Here is a 19,214-nt window from a genome sequence, read left to right as displayed (position 1 = left end):
TTCGAATTGTTAGATGTTTTGAACTGTTACTTTGTTATTCAATTTAGTTATTACGGTTTTTGTTATTTTTTTTCCCGTTATTAGTTTTGATATACTTAGTGCCAAAGAAGACCGCATGGTTTGTGAGATCCCGATAGACAAGCAAAAACACTTGCTACGCGGGTAAAGCCGCAGGCAAAAACTAGTTAAAAATATAAACTATCACTAATAAAATCGATTACACACCCTTAGCATATTTAATCGAGAATCGCAATAAATCGATTCGAATTTACATTGTCACACACAAGTTCACACAACCCTTAATGACGTCATTGTGTCACCGTACCCATCCTATCCGAAAAGTACTATAGATATCATGAGTCTATGGTACAGGTTTGTGCTGCCACCTAGCGTGGAATAGCGGAATGATATTTGACAACCAAGTATTTACAAAAAAGGCCAATGCGCGAGTCGGACTCCCTCACCGAGGTTTTCGTTTATACATGCACCTAGGTATTTATGAAATTCCAGTGTTAGCAGAGCCCGTCTCCATAGCAATTATTGACGTAAGACAGACCTGAAAAATTATGAATTCCGGATTTTTCTGAAAGAGAGGTCTGTTTTCTGTATTATGGTGTTCAATAAAGTATCATTGTTGTCGTTAAGAAGGTGGAGTAATTAAGGCAACAATGTTAATCTTGATCGTAGTTTATTTCGAAGGAATTGTGACAATAGCAATTTTGTATCCCAGGGTGTCGCAGGTGCCATCTAACAATTCTTAGTGGAACTTTTTCAATTTCCTGTTAATGAACCGTGAGAATGCTCAAGACTATGAAAGTACGAAAGGAATAATACAGATGGCGTTACATGTGACACCTTATATTTATTGCAAATGTGTAGGTAGGTACAGTCAGCAGCAAAAGTAGATGAGCAACTACAGTGCTCAAAATAATCTAAACACTTTCTTATTACCTTGGCAGTAGAGTCGTGTGTAGATCATTTTAAGCACCGTGCCGTACCCCTTATCCGCTTCTGTTAGTTACTAACTGTAATGCCCTGTTTCACCATCCATTGATTAGCGTTAACCGACGACTAAATGTGATGCCGTCTCCGTCTATTCGAACAAAACAAATGGAGACGGCATCACACCTAACCTCCAGTTAACACTAATCAATGGATGGTGAAACAGCCCCTTAGTCTCCTTCATTTGCTGTTCCTCCTTACTTCTTTTGTTAAAGTTTTATCTTTGTAAAAAGTTGCCTCGAAAAGATTGCTTTGAAACCTATTGCTTGCTTTGAATTTTTTAAATTTTTTTTATATATTTTCTATGTGGTGTTAGGTTAGAGTTATTGTATTGTATTGTACTTACATTATGTTATTATTATTATTATGTTTATTCGAATGCTGACACCTCCATATAACAACCGCCCGATTTAAACTGTAGGTATTTACACTTGACATACTCTACATATAATCTATTTATTATTGCGGAATCATTACCATATCTTTTATACCTAATTAACTACTTTCAAATCATTAACATAGACATACGTGTTTAAATAGTTATTACGTTTATACTAACACTTAGCTCTACGCACTACTTTGTACGCGTAAAGCATTAAATCTGGCGGTCACTTGTAATTACAGATATATTGAATAATATTTTGCCATCTTATTTTGTAAGGCGTTGGCAGGCCTCCCACTAAGTCTTAAGTGGACTGACCACAGATATAGATTACACTAGATTACGCAAATGCATCTACTTCGCGTGTCCGAACCCCGACCAAACGTCGGGGTTAGCCCCATAAAAAGACTGACCGCTAACTGACTAATCATGACTAGTGACTGACTCGAGCCCCACGGCGCGGGCGGGCGGCGCATTTGAATCGATTTTGCGCGGACATCGGGGCATTCAGATCGCTAATTTGCTCTTGAGACGTCACAGTAGATATAAAAACTGTGACGCTCGATTTTAATGAAAATTTGCACTTTAAAGTTGAATATTTCGCAAAAATCAATGAATCGAAAAATCGTCTTAGCAAACCCCTTAGGAATGGATGAGAAAAAAGAAACACCCACACTATACGTCTATGGGAGGTAGTTAAAGTAAAAAAATTTTTTTAAAATTTTTTTATTCTACCATCGGCAGTTTACATATAATATCCGTGCAAAATTACAGCTTTCTGCATTGATAGTCCCTGAGCAAAGCCGCGGACGGACGGACATACAGACAGACAGACAGACAAACATGGCGAAACTATAAGGGTTCCGTTTTTGCCATTTTGGCTCCGGAATACCAGCGCTGCGGCTGCGGCTTACCGCAGCACAATGCTGCGCCAGCGCCTGTTCTTCAGTGCATCACATGGCTTCTCATTTATTTATCTGTTTAATTGTTATTTAATTTATGTTTTTATTTGCTATCGTAATTACCTTGTTTCGGGCATAATTTTAAGTGCTGAATTGTTAGTTTTATTACTCTTTAGTTACTAAGCCATGTCTTTGTTTTGTATATCTATCTATCTATCTAAAAAAGACAAAGATCCTACCGTACTGTCGCGACAGGGTGATCGCGGGAAGGTTAATTTTAATTTTTTGAACTGTTCTTGTTAGGTTAGCTTGGTCGGGTTGTAAGTATGTATAGCCGTTACCTAGAACCTATTGGCTGGGTGCGAAGTACTAGGTGGGGGTAATGAAATCTATCGCAGCGCTCATAGTGGCCAAAAGTAGAAATAATATTGGCTCTGTCATCTGTCATACTCATATGAATATGTCATTAGCAAAGAAATTTGTTTAGGCTTACTACCTTATATTAGTAAGTAATAGATGTTTGTCTTATGGTGCGAGCTGAACTTGCTGAGCTGAGCTTGAACACTGTCCCTGTTTTGTCCAATTCCTCTACATCCCGGACATGTCCAGCAGATACCTACCAACAATTTTCCTTTTGGAATTGTTTGTGGTTGAAATTTGGTATTGAGTAAACTCACAAAACCGGTCTTCAAAATGATACTCATTTTGATCTGCAAACGATATTTAATTTATTACTAGCGATACAAGAACAATTATATATCTTCACTATTATTTGAAGAAACCATTAAAGTAGCTTTATCTTTTTGTTTTACAGTAAAAGTACAACTAAACATGAAGTAAACAAGCCCTGACATAACCGAAATAAATCACACCGTTTGAATAAATTTTACTTACCTCATTCAACTTTAATGAACTAAAATGAATTCACAACCCTTTGTTCACCCAAACCACGGTATCACAGTAATTTTGTATTATAAGTTAATACGTTATAGGTTTGATTTTTGTCACGATGTCGCGATGATATTTCAAAACGTCGAGCCTCAGAGCCAGCAAAGTTGCGGACGATAGGTGGCGCTGATGTCGTGCATAGAGCCAATACACAAGCTTTGCTTACATTGGACTAGGTCAATTAGTGTCAAGCTTTTATTTAGTTTCACCTGTCCCGTTGTCTGTCTGTCTGTAATCAAATCTTGCAAGTAAAATTTGACCAACTTCCAGTAGTCGGATTGACTTAAAATTTGGAAAAATTATGTTAATCGCGTGCCTACAATAATCTATTAGTGACATACTGGTAGTCCAGCCAGGATCCTCTCTGCAGGACGGAACTCTTCAACGGTTAATAGCATCGACTTGAAATTTGGTATGCAAATGTAATTTGGGTGACAATACAAGTACAGTCAACAAAAAGTACAGTCAGAAAAAAAACTTGTATTCAAAATGAAATTTTTATGGTTAGGTTATTTTAAATAGTCCACAAGTCCACAAATGGAAATGAAACGAAATCCCTCCATTTCAAAGGCACTATTACTTATATCCAATTTCATAACGACCTTAGCGTTATTATAACACAGTTGATAATTATTTCTTTTGCTAATGATGTAAGATATTTCACATCGTCCCAAATCAATGATAACGCATGAACTGTATAAAAGTCTCAAATTTCATTATTTTATGTTAATCCTGCTTTAAATATGTCGCGTGCAGCATATATTTTTTTGTGCATCCAAGTATACTTAATACAGGTAAGTTTGATTCTATTTTTTTAGACAAAAAATAGATTTCTAGAATATTCTTCGATTTGTAACACTTATATGTTGACGATAATTTATTATAACTTAGTCATTGCATTCACATATAGTTAAATTAACATACATACTAAGCACATTATTGAACTAATTTAAGTAAGTACCTACACATTATTAATACAACTACCTCAAAACAAGCAGGTATCTCAAAGTTTGTCAATTGTGGTTTGTTTCTTTTCTTTTGTGCAATAAAGAGTTTACAGACCATCTGTAGTCAATTGTATGAGACCTTAATTTACTTATTAATATATCGGAGACTAGTTCCAAGTTTTCACATATATCTGAGAACTTTATTATCGGAATAAGAGGTCTAATCCTATCCTATCCTACTAATACTCGTAAATGTGAAAGTTTGTGAGTGAGTAAGTATGTTTGTTACTTCTTCACGCTGAAACGGCTGGACGGATTTGAATGAAATTTGGCAAAAAGTTAGTTTATAACCTGGAATAAAACATAGATATTCCCACGGGATAGGGATAATATCTCTAAATAACAGCCGCGGGCTTAGAGTCATGAAATTTGGTATGTATGTAGGTAGTTGGACATCTGGAATAACACATAGGCTACTTTTTATCCTGATATTCCCACGGGATAGGGATAAAATTAAATAGTTAGGTTTAGAGTCATGAAATTTGGCATTGTTGTTTAAATTTTACGTCAATGAAAACCACGATGTAATTTTAGAGAATTCCCACGAGAATGCAACTGCTGTACCTACTAATGATTTACGCGTGCGAAGCCGCGGGTAAACGCTAGTCTCATATAAATCTTTCTCTTCCAGCAATCACTGGCAGCACCGGCATGCTTACAACTCGGGAGCAACTACATCCCCAGTAACCAACTCTCAGGGCTCACCCTCGGGAACCTACAACCCAACAATATCATCATAGAACCTTGTGAAATTATCACCGAAAACCTGCAGTGCGGCGACGTGTCGGTCACAGGGGATCTCCCTATAGGGGGGACCATACGCGTGTCCGGTTGTTTCCCGGTGTACGGCGTGGTGGCGGTTGACGGGGCCGTGCCGTCGCAGGGTACTGGGATTGTGAACCATTCGTGTGCCTGTTCACGCTAGTTAAATAAAAATTGGTTATAATAAAAGTTTTATTATTTAATTGCGATACCTTGATGAAAAAATACTCAATTTAGTATTGAGCACTACTTATTATAGTGATGATGATGTAAAAATATATGAAACTTGAAGCTTAAGCCTGGTTTAACAACTCAATCTACATTTGGTTTCCTGTAAGACAGTTTTAATGAAAGGAAATCGTATTTTCAACAATGGCAACCACTAAGTTTGGTTTAATGATGGCATTATTTACTACAAAATTGAGCTCTGAACTTATCACCCGAAATTCATAATTAGGCCCCATAATATTATTATAGCCTTCTGAAATTGACATAGAAAACCTGCAGTGCGGCGAAGTGTCGGTCACAGGGGATCTCCCTATAGGGGGGGAGCATTCGCGTGTCCGGTTGTTTCCCGGTGTACGGCGTGGTGGCGGTTGATGGGGCCGTGCCGTCGCAGGGTACTGGGATTGTGAACCATTCGTGTCTTTGTTCACGCTAGTAAAATAAAAATTGGTTATCATAAGTGTCATTTATGCGCATTACTGACGCGCAGGGGCTTGGAAATTTTTTTGGTAGCGCCAGGACCGAACATGTTTTTTAAACTAATACTTATAAAATAAATAATTAACGATTTAAGTAAATCTTATTTTGAATAGGTAACCATTATGAAAAACAAAATTATGAGTTAAAATATTTTCTTATTAATGTCATTATTAATAAGCAAATTAGGATATTTTGTCTGTTATGAAGGATTTTCTTTTTTGAAAAACAACATTATGAGTTGAGATATGTTCTTAGCAATGTCATTACGATGAGTTTCGATGTTAGAAATAAAAATTTATGAACAAAAAAAAGTATAAGGGAAAAAAGTATGAAGAGTGATTATTATGAACACAAATTGGTAGTAAAATAAAAAACCGGCCAAGAGCGTGTCGGACACGCCCGAAATAGGGTTCCGTAGTCATCACGAAAAAAATCAAGTGCGTTACAACACAATTAAAACACTTAATACAGTCTTAAAATCTATTACCAGAAAAAGAGCGTATCTTCACGGCACTTACGTCCTTTTGTTGAGAAGCGCAGTTTTTCGGCATTAACTCAAAAACGGTATATCCGATCATGTTAAAACCAATTTTCTTTGAAAGTATTTATTAAGCGTTACCTTTCCATATTTTTTGCATATTTTTTGGACAAACGGTTTACAAGATAGAGGAGGGGACACAATTTTTGCTACTTTGGGAGCGAATATTTCCAGAAATCTTCACTTAATCAAAAAAGATTTTGAGAAACCTTACTATCTTTTCAAAAGAGCTGTCGAACTATGTGCCACACGTGGATGCGAGTAAAAAATTTTTTTTTTTTCAATTTCTGTTACGTGTAGTACCTATGGAGTGCCACCCCTATAAATATTTAATTTTGTAATGTTAATTTAACTACAAAAAAATAGCGGCTTTGACAAGACATCAGTACTCCAAATGTCATCATACATCTTGTAGTTTTCGAGTAAAATGCCTGTCACATACGGACGGATGGACAGACAGACAGACAGACGGACATGACATGGCGAAACTATAACGGTTCCGTTTTTTCCATTTTGGATCCGGAACCCTAAAAAAGAGTGTTGGTCACAGGGGACTCCCCAAAATCGGTTCAGGCATTTTTGAGATATAGAACTTTGAAATACTTAACAGAATCGGGGGTATTGTTATTCAAGTACAGCTAGTGTCATCTAGATCCCAACTATCAATTTAACCCTTAATAAGGTAGAGGCGATTTAGCGACCACTTGCTTTAAGTTGGAAACTGAACCTTATTAATTTCATAATACGTCACAATTTCCATTGTAATTATTAAAAATACGACTTGCATGAAAGTAGTAGATTGTACTTACAACAAGAGCATAAAACGAGCCATTTTACCCAAGACGTTCATATAGCCATCCGAGCCGGTATGGTGAGGGTGAATAGACACGTCGAGGGGAGAATGGGTTTAATGCTCGAGTTTTACACTCTGCTTTTCACTTCGATGGCGAGGAAACGAAATAGTAACACTGGAAACAATTGTTCATTTACTATGTACATTTTATTTTTCATGGATTTACTATATAATTATATTTTTTAGTTTTATTGATTTATTTTGATTGATTTGATTGATTTTTAATTTTAACTTCTTTGTTTGTGGCTGTTGACACCTGATTACCTTGGTCTTAGACGAAGATTTTATTTTATGCACTAGTGCATAAAAAGTCATTTTATGTCGCCTAGATCCAGCATAAACACGATCCTAGGGGATCCATGGACTTCACTTTAAAAAATACCTGGAACTGTTATTTTCAAGAAGATAAAAACGTTTCAGAAATCCCCCCTTTTTATGTCTAGGTTTCACGAGGTTTGGTAAAGTAAAGATGGAAAGAAAGTATTCATTACGGACTACAGAACTTTATTAGGTATACGAAATAATCACTGAATTATCTGAGCGTGATTTTGCGCTCAGTTGCGTCTCCCGCAAGCGGTGAGCTGATCGGCGCTGAGCCCCTTACTGGACGCCGCGTTGGAGCCGCTGGGGTTGCCGGTCTCCTGCGTGATGGCGACGGCATCCCCGCAGCCGTAGGAGACGGAAGCAGCGCCGCTGTTGGGGAACTGGCCGTCGAAGGCCACGGCGCTCAGGAACGGCACCGAGCCGTCCAGCGCCAGCGTGCCGGCGAGCTGGAGCTGGTCGGTGGCGGCGGCCAGCCCGCGCGGCACCACCGGGCCCGCGCTCGTCACCTGCAGCGCGCCGCCGCCGCTGCTGCTCGTGCCGCTTACAACGCCCGACCCGCTCACGCGGCAGCTGGGTGTCGGCTGGCACTGCTGCGCCAGGATGCTCTGAATGACAGAATTGAAGTTTAAACAGATGCCAATGATTCGTCCTAAACATAGGCGTGCGTAGGGCCTATTCCAGGATAGGCTGCGCCAGCTTGCGCATCAGTACCGCGAAGGCACACACCAGCTGCCTATACCCTGCTGCTTACTCAATGCATGCCAGTAAGCCTAGGATAGTATGATTCGTAGGATTGTAGGCTAGAGCAAAAATAGGGGATAAGACGAAGATATACAGCGTGCGAACCGGAATAACGATTTAGGAATATCGGGAGATACACTGCCCTCTTAAAGCAACAAAAAAGTTGGAAAGCCCCGACTTTGTCACTTTAAAGTTCAATATCTCAAAAACGGCTGAACCGATTTAGATGAAATATGTCTAAGAACCATCGCTAGAAAACCTGCTTCCAAATAAAGAAACCGCATTCAAATCGGTCCACCCGTTTAAGAGCTACGGTGCCACAGACAGACAGACGGACAGACAGACACACATAGCGGTCAAACTTATAACACCCCTCTTTTTGCGTCGGGGGTTAAAAAGCGGAAGGTAGTTGGTAGTTGTAGTATGACGTTGGATGAAGACTCATACGCATTTAAAAGTGGACTAGATCATAAGAACGTGAGATAAGATGAAAGTATATATCCTAAATTATACCTAATCTCGGATAATTACTTTTACAAAAATCAAATGTCGAAGATAACAAAAATTGGGCGAAGCTGTAGTCACACAATTAAATAATTGGAAAAATAAACGAAAGTTATTCTGTGGTTCGTTGTGTGGTTGCGGTTTGTGGGGAATCATGAGTTTTGATTCGTACGAGTATTTCAAATATAATGAAATTATTGGTAATATAAAATTACAATGTCCTGCTGTCATTTAGTCCGTTATTGAGAAAGGATTTTAAATATTTACCTGGACAAAGAGGACTGAAGCGCAAAGTAAGACTGCTTTGAATACCATTGTCTTTGTTTTTCCTTTAATAGTTCAAATATAAACTTTGAATAAGCTTAGCCTTTACAAAAATCAGTACTTATACTTCATTTTAAACTAGCTACGAGTATTGGTGCATCTTTAGATTAAGATTTCATGTTATCGGTAGCTGATATAACTGTGGCAATGACATTGTAATGTCGCGACACACTTACCTCAAATTAGACCATTTTAATTGAATAGTAATATTTATCACGATATTTGACAACCGTACTGCAAAATCCTTGGATTATAAAAGTCGCTTGGATCTTTTACAGTCATTCTGTCTTCAGCTTTCGTTGATACAAACAAACAACTTAAATATGTCTTCATTCACTGTTTTGGCTCTTTGCTTCCAGGCTTGCCTTATCCAGGTTAGTTTATATTTATTTACTTACTTAGTCAGGATTTGACCAGTTTTTACTTAACTTGCCATGTTAGTGTGGGAATACAATTTTGCAAGCCAAATTTAACCCACTTTCAGTGGTCGAATTGACTTAAAATTTGATAGATACAATACAGTAAAAAAACTTGAATTAAATAGATTAGCTTTTTAGATAGATATTTATATTATTTATTAAATGAGGGCAACATAGACTTGTATGTATATTGTTGTAAGTCATAATGTTATGTTTTTCATGACGTATTGTTTGTCATAACTCTTTTTTTCTCTGTATCCATTAATTGTTCAAATCGTACAAACCTAACCTAGCCTAGGGAATTCTACATTTATAAATTGTAGGCTCTGATTCGGGACTAGGTATAGTTTATGTTAGATTCTTCACTTTATCTGCATGAAGAATATTTCTAAGTTTTATTATTTAACATGTTTCGAATATCGTAAACTTAAATAAAAACTTTTTTTTTCAGAGTGCATTCAGCCAAGGGTGTGGAAACAACAACAACAACCTTAACAGCATTGGTTTGGCAAATCAGCAGAGTCAGCAGAGCATTGGCGTTTCAAACTTCGGAAACTATGGCGCGTCCAACCTTGGTGTGTCCAGCTTGGGCAATGCTGGATTCAACCAGGGTAGCATTGGCGTGTCCAACCTTGGTGCAAACATTGGCGTGTCCAGCCTGGGCAACCAAGCTCTGAGCGCGGTCAGCTCCGCGTCGTGCGGCTCGTACGGCGGCGTGGGCACCGGGCAGGTGGGCGTGGCGGGCGACATCGGCGTGGGCGGGAACACCGTCGTCGTCGGCTCCGTGCCGGTGCTCGGCTCCGTCGACTTCAGCGGCACCGTGCCCGCCTCCGGCTCCGTCTCTATCTCTGGACAGTGCGGCTGCGGGTGCAACGCGTAGTGTTTTATATTAGTTAGTTAGGTACCCACTGATATAATAAAGTGATGTTAAGTTTAAAGATTTATTTTATTACTCAATTAATTCCTACCTCTTTGCAACACGTCACTTAAGAATGACAAAAAAATCTTCCACCGGTACGTAAAAACCTCTGTTGAAAAGAATCCGGCGTAACGAACGTTTTTTAATGATTAAAATCACAAGTATATAGCACAAGTACATTTTTTAACATAGTAGATTCGCTATTTGAAGTAAAAGATTGCCAATGCAGATCGGAATTATTTCCAAATGTCCCTGTCCATGATCTAATAACTAATATTATAATACGACTTAGATATTAATGTCTTTTTGACAATCGGTTTGAATTTTGTATCTGTTTGATCATAGTCAAAATACCACACACGGGACTTATCACGCTATGTTTTAGCGTGTTAGACGAGTAATATTTATCTCGTTCAACCACATTACAGTGGCCGTGGCCAAGTGCGGGTAGTTCGAGATACGAGTACCGGTACTTTTTGTGATCATGTGCGGGTAGTTCGAAGGATTCGCGCTGCTAGGCAGACTTGACACCCTACACTTCAGTCTACTCGTGACCACGCCGGGCCACTGTCATGTGGTTGAAACGTCGAGGTAAATATTACACGTGTGTTTTAGCGTGATAAGTCCCGTCTGTTTGATCAGCATCATTTTAAACTACCAGTGCTTTCGTAAAGACCATCATTGCAAAGAAGAATGCGCCGCAAGAAACTTGCCTCTCGTATTACTTACCGATGTTAAATAATCTCTAAGTTGTTCAATCGTTCACCTACAAGGTAAAGTTAAGTGAAACAAAATTATATCCCAATGGAACTGCAACTTTATATAATACCGAAACTTATATGCAAAATAAATGATTGATTGATTGATTGATCGTTTAATTATTTATTGTTTATAGGCTTTACTTAGCTCACCATTTCGTCTGCCAAGATTTCGTTTATGGCTAACTAATTCTGGAACTGTGCTAATCTGGGTTAAAAACTATTCGATTCATTGGTTTTAGTGTGAAGACTTATCATAGCTACAGGCAGACAGAAGGACTGTTACTTTCACAGTTATATTACGGGAGCGCCAAAGTTTTTGTCATTATTTCACTTGCTACTACCATCGTTTGCCATACTCGTAGTATAGAAACGTGGAGTTTTCAGATTTTTTTGAAATGTCTTATTTATGTATCTATGTCTGTCCGTTTATGTCAGTAATTATCTAAAATGACCTCACATTAGGAACATTTTGCTTAGGAGGCTCTGTTACCCATGCCTAGATATTCATAGCTGCCTACAAATTTGGACGGAACCTTCGGTAGGTACGCGAATCCAACTTGCACTTGACTGGTTCATTTATATTTCTTACAATACAAAACACTTTACTGTGTCAATCCATTAATTAATTAAGTCACTGTATAAACAAAGTGTTTTAATTTATTTCATTAGTTCGCAACATGATGCGTGACGCAAATAGATTACGCGTTCAGTTACGTGGGTGCACACTCACCGGGGTTCAGCTGAAAACCAGCGCTGCAGCTCTGGTTACAGGGCTACGGCACATGCTGAGCTGAGTCTTTTTGGCATCACACTACAGCACAATGTCTCTAATTTTTCTCTCTTCTCCTATTTATGTTTTTACTGTGTTTTTGTTGTGATGTAGTGTGTTTTTGTTGTCAATAAATGTTGTGAGTTTGAGTGAGTTTGAATACAGTATTTTGACTAGTTTATTGAATCAGGCGTTAGTTTTCGGAGGTCCATATCGATGAACTAAAAGAATTACTTTGCTCACCCGCGACCTTATGATTAGCTACGTTAAAGCAAGAAATGTTCATGCAGTTCCTTCACCTCCACACTATAAAAAACATACAAATCACACAGACCCATCTACACTAGGGCGTTTTGATTTCAACCAGAGCTCATTTTCAGAACAACACAACCGTTCACCATGCTACCAGATGCTAGGCTAACATTGATAACATTTTGACTTTTTTATTTTTTGTGTTACTAACCCCTTTTAATATTACTAACAATCTTTGGACCCTGGTCTGCAATGAACGTTTATTATTAATAATATTAGTAATTAGCGTAAAATGTGTTAACCTGTGTGAAATCGCCAAACGATAAATAAAATATATTAAATTATTATTATTTTCATTACTAGCTTTTGCTCGCGGCTCCGGTTCGGTTCCCTCGCGAGAACTGTGCATTTTCCGAGATAAAAAGTAGCCTATGTCACTCTCGGGCCCATAAACTATCTCTATGCCAAAAATCACGTCGACCCGACGCTCCGTTACGGCGTGACAGACGGACAAACACACAAACACACTCGCATTTATAATATTAGTATGGATTTAATTCAACTTTTATACTCATTTAACTCAGGATTATAATTTAATGTCATATGTTGTGAAATAAAATTATAATGATGATGATTATGTATTGATTGTGATTTTAATTTGAATTTTTAAATTTTAACTAAATTGTAATGGGTTTAAAAAATGTTTAAATAAATAAATTCATTATTATTATTGGTGAGCCCTCTTGTTCTGAGAGGAGGCCTGTGTGTGAGCAGTGGGACGTATATAGGCTGGGATGATGATGATGATGATGATGATTATTATTATTAAAATTATACCTGGCCACTCATCGACCAAGCTCCATCCAAATTAGCCCATTCTCTTAAACATTCTTTGTCTTACTAAGGGGCTGTTTCACCATTCATTGATTGTTAACTGACGGTTAAATCTGATGCCGTCTCTATTTGTTTTGTTCGAATAGACGGAGACGGCATCACATTTAACCGTCGGTTAACACTAATCAATGGATGGTGAAACAGCCCCTAAGTGTCATTTCTTCATTCTCAAATTACGCTTTGTCGATGTTTCTTTTCACGTGACCCTGTTTAGGTATACAACTATAAAGATGACTTTAGTGACCTAATGCGACACAAGTGGCTTATTTCGCATTATGACACATCATACTGCTGATTTGTTATTCAAAACGAACGCAATTTTAAAATTAAAATGCCATCCAGTTACATACATTTTGCAGGTGGTGGGACCTTGTGCAAGGTCCGCCCGGATTGCTACCACCATCTTGCTTGCTAATACTACCGTGAAGCAGCAGTGCTTGCGCTGTTGTGTTTCGGCGTGGAGAAGTCAGCCGGTGACATTACTGGCACTTGAGGTATCCCATCTAAGGCCGTAGGCCTCTAGGTTGGCAACGCATCTGCAATATCCCTGGTGTTTATTTTATTTTTATTTATTTGGAACACAAACAGTCATACATAGCGCATGAACAAATAATAAAGTGTTTCAGATGTTTATGGGCGGTGGTGATCTCTTACCATCAGGAGACCCACTTGCTCGTTCCAGTGGAATAAAAAAAAATACATACATACACGCGTGTTCGTATTATTTTGTAATGTACATATGTATGTATGTATGTAAACTCTTTATCGTACCTGCAAAGGAAATAAACAAAATGCAATTGATAAACTTTGAGATACTTGTACACAGGCGGACTTATCCCTTTAAGGAATCTCTATCAGTCAACCTTTCAGTAGATGAGAGGAGCAATCGGTTAGGGTCCGACAAAAGGGAGCCAACGATACAGGAAACTACAATACAGCGCTTTAAACAATGTAATACATAAACTACAACTAGTAAATAAATAAACTACTCTATATCTAACCATAATACATATAATACATGTTATGTTGAGATAAACAAAATAACCTGACTTTTTTAATGCTCTTCATTAGCACTCAAAAGTTAACTGGCAGAGATCCCTTCAGGGATAAGTCCGCCTTTGTACTTAGCACTTTTTTCTAAAAATTTTGTGTTTCCTTTTTGTACAATAAAGAGTATAAACAAACAAACAAAATTATAACATTAGTTAATCCGACACCTTATAGGGTTCCGTAAGTACCACATTAGGACCCTTTTCTTTTCCGTCTGTCAGTCTGTATACAAGTTTTACAGCTTACAAATACAGTCACATGCATTCTGTCACAGTGAAGCGTGCAACGATATCTAAAATCAAAATCAAAACGTTTATATTGTATGTAGGCCACAGAGGGCTCTTTTACATGTCACTTTTTTATACTACCAGCACTTTCGGAAAGACCATTGCCAAGAAGAATCCACCGCATGAAACTTGGCATGTTCTGTGTAAAAGAATCCGTGCGCAGGTTTGCCACCCTGTGGCAGGGGATCCGGTGGTATGGTTTGGAGGACATGTCAGTCCCTCTTGGCACGAGTTGTTACTCATTTAAATCTTATAGCTGTTGTGGTGTTTTTATAGTTAAGGCCTTTGGGAACTGACATGTTCATTATCATTTGATCAAAGTTCCATAATAAATAAAGATTAAAAAAAAACTTGGCATATTGTAATTTTTTCAAAAGAAAATACCTACAGGAGCTAATTACAATAAACAACTATGAAAGTAACATAGTAAAGTTAATTAAAAATATATGAATTAAAAATAAAAAATTACAGCAATGTATGGGGTCTCTTAGTTAAAAATCTGTCTAAACATCTTAATTAGTTATTTCTACGTTCATTGTAAGTGCTACCTATGATTGGTTATTTGGAGTCTTTTTGTATTTTTTATTTCAACTCCTTTGTTACTTTTACGCTCATCCCGTAAAACCATATCGAAAATACAAACTGAGACATGGATGCACAGAAAAACCAGAAAAAGAGACCAGCTGCTTAAGTAGCGTAGTAGAAAAAAGCAACCTGAGATGTGTGTATAGGAGAAATTCGTGTCTGTACTCATGTCCAGTGGTAGTGTAGGGGTATGGCACGCAGCACGGAATGCTGGGAACCTGGGTTCGATTCCCGGTGCTGGTCTCTTTTTCTGGTTTTTCCGTGCATCCATGTCTCTATTTGTATTTTCGATATAATGCTTCCACCGTCAAAAAAAATTGGAGATGTATAAAGTCTTCCAATGTCAATATAACAAGTCTTTCCGGTCCTGGATATCGAGTCGTTTCAAATATTTATGCACGCTTTTTTGTGCCAGATATTGGTGCTGGTGCTAAACTTGGCATGAAGCTGTGTAGCAGCTTGTGGGCAGTTTTCCGGGATAAAACTACGCTATGTTCTCTCTCGGGACTCAAACTATCTCATCATCCCAGCCTATATACGTCCCACTGCTGGGCATAGGCCTCCTCTCAGAACAAGAGATAGTTTCCACGCGGGCCCAGTGCGGATTGGGAACTTCGCACGCACCATTGAATTGTTTCGCAGGTTTGTGCAGGTTTCCTCACGATGTTTTCCTTCACCGGAAATTTCGTGGTAAATTTCAAATGTAATTCCGCACATGAATTTCGAAAAACTCAGAGGTGCGAGCCGGAGTTTGCACCCACGACCCTCTGCTTGAGAGGCGATAGGTCAAACCACTAGGCCACCACGGCTTCTGGCTTCAAACTATCTGTTTACTGCATTTCATCTAAATCAGTGTAGAGGCTTAGACGTGAAAAGGTAACAAACAAACAAACAAAAAGACTAAAAACCTCGCATTTAAAATATTCGTGGGATTTGTACTTCATTAGCAAAAAATAAAAATAAATAGGTTATAGTTAGTGTATTTTATTTATGTATAACTGGTTAGTATTTATAACTACATAGTTTAAGCGTTGCACCCGCAGCCGCACTGTCCGGAGACAGAGACGGAGCCGGAGGCGGGCACGGTGCCGCTGAAGTCGACGGAGCCGAGCACCGGCACGGAGCCGACGACGACGGTGTTCCCGCCCACGCCGATGTCGCCCGCCACGCCCACCTGCCCGGTGCCCACGCCGCCGTACGAGCCGCACGACGCGGAGCTGACCGCGCTCAGAGCTTGGTTGCCCAGGCTGGACACGCCAATGTTTGTACCAAGGTTGGACACGCCAATGCTACCCTGGTTGAATCCAGCATTGCCCAGGCTGGACACACCAAAGTTGCCACCAAGGTTGGACCCGCCATAGTTTCCGAAGTTTGAAGCGCCAATGCTCTGCTGACTTTGCTGGTTTGCCGAACACATGTTACTAAAGTTGATGTTGTTGCTGCTACATCCTTGGCTGAATGCGCTCTGTAAAAATAGTTTTTATATACGAGTAAGTTTGCGATATTTGAAACAAGGTTAATAAGTTAGAAACAATATTCATGCAGATAAAATGAAGAATCTAACATGAAAAGTCTAGCCTAGTCCCGAATCAGGGCCTACAAATTATAGATGTAGAATTCCCTAGGCTAGGTTAGGTTTGCACGATTTGAACAATTAATGGATACAGAGAAAAATGAGTCATGACATATAATAGGTACCTACGTAATAGCAAACATAAAATGATGACTTTGAACAATATACATACAAGTCTATGCCCATCATTTAATAAAATATTATTTATCTTATAAATAATTATCTATCTTAAAAAGCTAATTTTTTTATTTAAGTTTTTTTACTGTATTATAATTACTCGTATATTTTCATCCAATTTAAATGTATCTATCAAATTTTAAGTCGATTCGACCACTGAAAGTGGGTTAAATTTGGGTTGCAAAATTTATTTTCCTTCTCACACTTAAGTAAAAACTTGTCAAATCCTGACTAAGTAAGTAAATAAATATAAACTAACCTGGATAAGGCAAGCCTGGAAGCAAAGAGCCAAAACAGTGAAGGAAGACATATTTAAGTTGTTTGTTTGTTTGTATCAACGAAAGCTGAAGACAGAATGACTGTAAAAGATCCAAGCGACTTTTATAATCCAAGGATTTTGCAGTACGGTTGTCAAATATCGTGATAAATATTACTAATGTCATTGCACTTGTTCATGCACCAATAGTTACTTAATCTCGATAACGTCGTACGTGACGTTACGTCAATTAAAATGGTCTAATTTCAGGTAAGTGTGTCGCGACATTACAATGTCATTGCCACAGTTATATCATTGGCTACTGATAAAGTGATAATACGAAACGTTAATCTGCAAAGAATGCAGCAATGTTTGTAAGTTTTTAAATTAAGTAAAGTATAAATACTTCTGTAACGGCATAATTTATCATTTATTGTGTGAATTCGATTTCGAACTAATAAAAGAAAAACAAAGACAATGGCGTTCAAAACTATCTTACTCTTCGCTTCAGCCCTCTTTGTCCAGGTAAATAATCTAAAACCCTTATTAATATTAAAAAAATATCATAATTTAATCCAAGAAAAAAATAAGTTAAGGTACTATAGGCAACGGATAAACGTACTTAAATATATAGATAGATACTGAAATACATATTCAACACCCAAAACTCGAAAATTCGTATTTTTCATACAAATATCTACCCTGACCGGGGATCGAACCCAGGACCTCAAGATTCGAAGTTAGGGTCTCTAAAAAGTGGGCTATGCGGTCGTCAAAATAGGATTTTAAGGGGCTGTTTTACCATCCATTGATTAGCGTTAACCGACGGTTAAATGTGATGACATCTCCGTCGATTCGAACAAAACTAGAGACGGCATCACACCTAACCGCCAGTTAACACTAATCAATGGATGCTGAAACAGCCCCTAAAACTTTGACATACCACGGCATTCGATCCTGTTTAAAATCCAATTCTGTCATCCAGGATACTTGTTTTGACCTAGCCTACAATCCTACGAATCATACTATCCTAGGCTTACTGGCATGCATTGAGTAAGCAGCAGGGTATAGGCAGCTGGTGTGTGCCTTTGCGGTACTGATGCGCAAACTAGCGCAGCCTGCCCTGGAATTGACCCAATACATCTCTATGCTTAGGATGAATCTTTGGCATCTGTTTAAACTTCAATTCTGTCATTCAGAGCATCCTGGCGCAGCAGTGCCAGCCGACACCCAGCTGCCGCGTGAGCGGGTCGGGCGTTGTAAGCGGCACGAGCAGCAGCGGCGGCGGCGCGCTGCAGGTGACGAGCGCGGGCCCGGTGGTGCCGCGCGGGCTGGCCGCCGCCACCGACCAGCTCCAGCTCGCCGGCACGCTGGCGCTGGACGGCTCGGTGCCGTTCCTGAGCGCCGTGGCCTTCGACGGCCAGTTCCCCAACAGCGGCGCTGCTTCCGTCTCCTACGGCTGCGGGGATGCCGTCGCCATCACGCAGGAGACCGGCAACCCCAGCGGCTCCAACGCAGCGTCCAGCAAGGGGCTCAGCGCCGATCAGCTCACGGCCTGCGGGAGACGCAACTGAGCGCAAAATCACGCTCAGATAATTCAGTGATTATTACGTGTAATAAAGTTATGTAGGATCTTGATATTTTCTTTTATTTCTTCTTCAACCCCTTTAAGGTTAATGTAGTCAAAACTAGCAATGTACAAGTTACAGAACATTCGGATGCCTTAGTTCACACTCATACCAATTACAGTTTTCCAAGTTTTACAGGAGAGCAATTTTTATGTTTGTACGTGAATTTCTTATTAATGGTGGGGAATTTTTTTCAATTTATGACTTTCATCTTAGAAAAGGTCTTTGACATTATATTTTGTCATATATTTATTTACAATTATAAAGTCTTTATACTGAAAATTCAGCTCATACATATAAGCTTGATTTTTAAGTAGCCCGCCTCCTCAATTAATACAAGTGTGCGCGTCCAAAGTATGAAACCAATGCAGTTATGGCATTGGCGAAACATTATAAGTAGGTATGAGTCAGTAAAGAATATGCCGCGTCAAAATAGTACATTGTGTCTTAAGGTCGGTAAATAAGGAATTACGAACGAGAGTCTATTAGAAGCCCGAAGTCGAAGACATTTGCGAGTAAAATTGTATATTTGTAAAAGAAAAACTAATATTTTTTCAAAAATTGGCGATACTTTTAACTGCGCTCTTGGCAGCGCCAGCTCCCCGCCGCCCTCCCCCTCCGCAGCATGTGCATGCGTGCGTGTGCAGCGCGC

The 19,214-nt window shown here is 39.0% G+C and overlaps 5 protein-coding genes across 5 annotated transcripts; 3 read left to right on the top strand and 2 right to left on the bottom strand.

The window, feature by feature from the left end:
• Positions 1 to 3,920: 3,920 nt before the first annotated feature.
• Positions 3,921 to 5,192, top strand: LOC141443338 (uncharacterized). The gene is made up of 2 exons (XM_074108577.1): positions 3,921 to 4,028; positions 4,873 to 5,192. The coding sequence occupies exons 1-2, from the start codon at positions 3,978 to 3,980 to the stop codon at positions 5,164 to 5,166; spliced, it is 345 nt and encodes a 114-aa protein (XP_073964678.1). The 5' UTR covers positions 3,921 to 3,977; the 3' UTR covers positions 5,167 to 5,192.
• Positions 5,193 to 7,582: 2,390 nt separating this feature from the next.
• Positions 7,583 to 9,048, bottom strand: LOC141443489 (chorion class B protein PC401-like). The gene is made up of 2 exons (XM_074108808.1): positions 8,936 to 9,048; positions 7,583 to 8,028 (listed from the first exon to the last, which is right to left on the bottom strand). Exons 1-2 carry the CDS (start codon positions 8,981 to 8,983, stop codon positions 7,654 to 7,656), a joined length of 423 nt encoding a protein of 140 aa, XP_073964909.1. The 5' UTR covers positions 8,984 to 9,048; the 3' UTR covers positions 7,583 to 7,653.
• Positions 9,049 to 9,259: 211 nt separating this feature from the next.
• Positions 9,260 to 10,349, top strand: LOC141443486 (uncharacterized). The gene is made up of 2 exons (XM_074108806.1): positions 9,260 to 9,366; positions 9,863 to 10,349. The coding sequence occupies exons 1-2, from the start codon at positions 9,316 to 9,318 to the stop codon at positions 10,289 to 10,291; spliced, it is 480 nt and encodes a 159-aa protein (XP_073964907.1). The 5' UTR covers positions 9,260 to 9,315; the 3' UTR covers positions 10,292 to 10,349.
• Positions 10,350 to 15,896: 5,547 nt separating this feature from the next.
• Positions 15,897 to 17,047, bottom strand: LOC141443484 (uncharacterized). Its single transcript, XM_074108804.1, has 2 exons — positions 16,938 to 17,047; positions 15,897 to 16,393 (listed from the first exon to the last, which is right to left on the bottom strand). The coding sequence occupies exons 1-2, from the start codon at positions 16,986 to 16,988 to the stop codon at positions 15,953 to 15,955; spliced, it is 492 nt and encodes a 163-aa protein (XP_073964905.1). The 5' UTR covers positions 16,989 to 17,047; the 3' UTR covers positions 15,897 to 15,952.
• Positions 17,048 to 17,350: 303 nt separating this feature from the next.
• Positions 17,351 to 18,572, top strand: LOC141443485 (chorion class CB protein PC404-like). The gene is made up of 2 exons (XM_074108805.1): positions 17,351 to 17,459; positions 18,134 to 18,572. The coding sequence occupies exons 1-2, from the start codon at positions 17,412 to 17,414 to the stop codon at positions 18,506 to 18,508; spliced, it is 423 nt and encodes a 140-aa protein (XP_073964906.1). The 5' UTR covers positions 17,351 to 17,411; the 3' UTR covers positions 18,509 to 18,572.
• The last annotated feature ends 642 nt before the right edge of the window (positions 18,573 to 19,214 follow it).

The sequence above is a fragment of the Choristoneura fumiferana genome, chromosome 27 (genome assembly GCF_025370935.1).
Source record: "Choristoneura fumiferana chromosome 27, NRCan_CFum_1, whole genome shotgun sequence".
Taxonomy (NCBI): domain Eukaryota; kingdom Metazoa; phylum Arthropoda; class Insecta; order Lepidoptera; family Tortricidae; genus Choristoneura; species Choristoneura fumiferana.
This window is presented reverse-complemented; position numbering and strand designations above follow the sequence as displayed.

Coding starts and splice junctions, on each gene's coding strand:
- LOC141443338 (XM_074108577.1), top strand. CDS start 3,978: ATGTCGCGTGCAGCATATATTTTTTTGTGCATCCAAGTATACTTAATA. Junction 4,029..4,872: donor TCCAAGTATACTTAATACAG/GTAAGTTTGATT, acceptor TTTCTCTTCCAG/CAATCACTGGCAGCACCGGC.
- LOC141443489 (XM_074108808.1), bottom strand. CDS start 8,983: ATGGTATTCAAAGCAGTCTTACTTTGCGCTTCAGTCCTCTTTGTCCAG. Junction 8,029..8,935: donor CTTCAGTCCTCTTTGTCCAG/GTAAATATTTAA, acceptor TCTGTCATTCAG/AGCATCCTGGCGCAGCAGTG.
- LOC141443486 (XM_074108806.1), top strand. CDS start 9,316: ATGTCTTCATTCACTGTTTTGGCTCTTTGCTTCCAGGCTTGCCTTATC. Junction 9,367..9,862: donor TCCAGGCTTGCCTTATCCAG/GTTAGTTTATAT, acceptor TTTTTTTTTCAG/AGTGCATTCAGCCAAGGGTG.
- LOC141443484 (XM_074108804.1), bottom strand. CDS start 16,988: ATGTCTTCCTTCACTGTTTTGGCTCTTTGCTTCCAGGCTTGCCTTATC. Junction 16,394..16,937: donor TCCAGGCTTGCCTTATCCAG/GTTAGTTTATAT, acceptor CTATTTTTACAG/AGCGCATTCAGCCAAGGATG.
- LOC141443485 (XM_074108805.1), top strand. CDS start 17,412: ATGGCGTTCAAAACTATCTTACTCTTCGCTTCAGCCCTCTTTGTCCAG. Junction 17,460..18,133: donor CTTCAGCCCTCTTTGTCCAG/GTAAATAATCTA, acceptor TCTGTCATTCAG/AGCATCCTGGCGCAGCAGTG.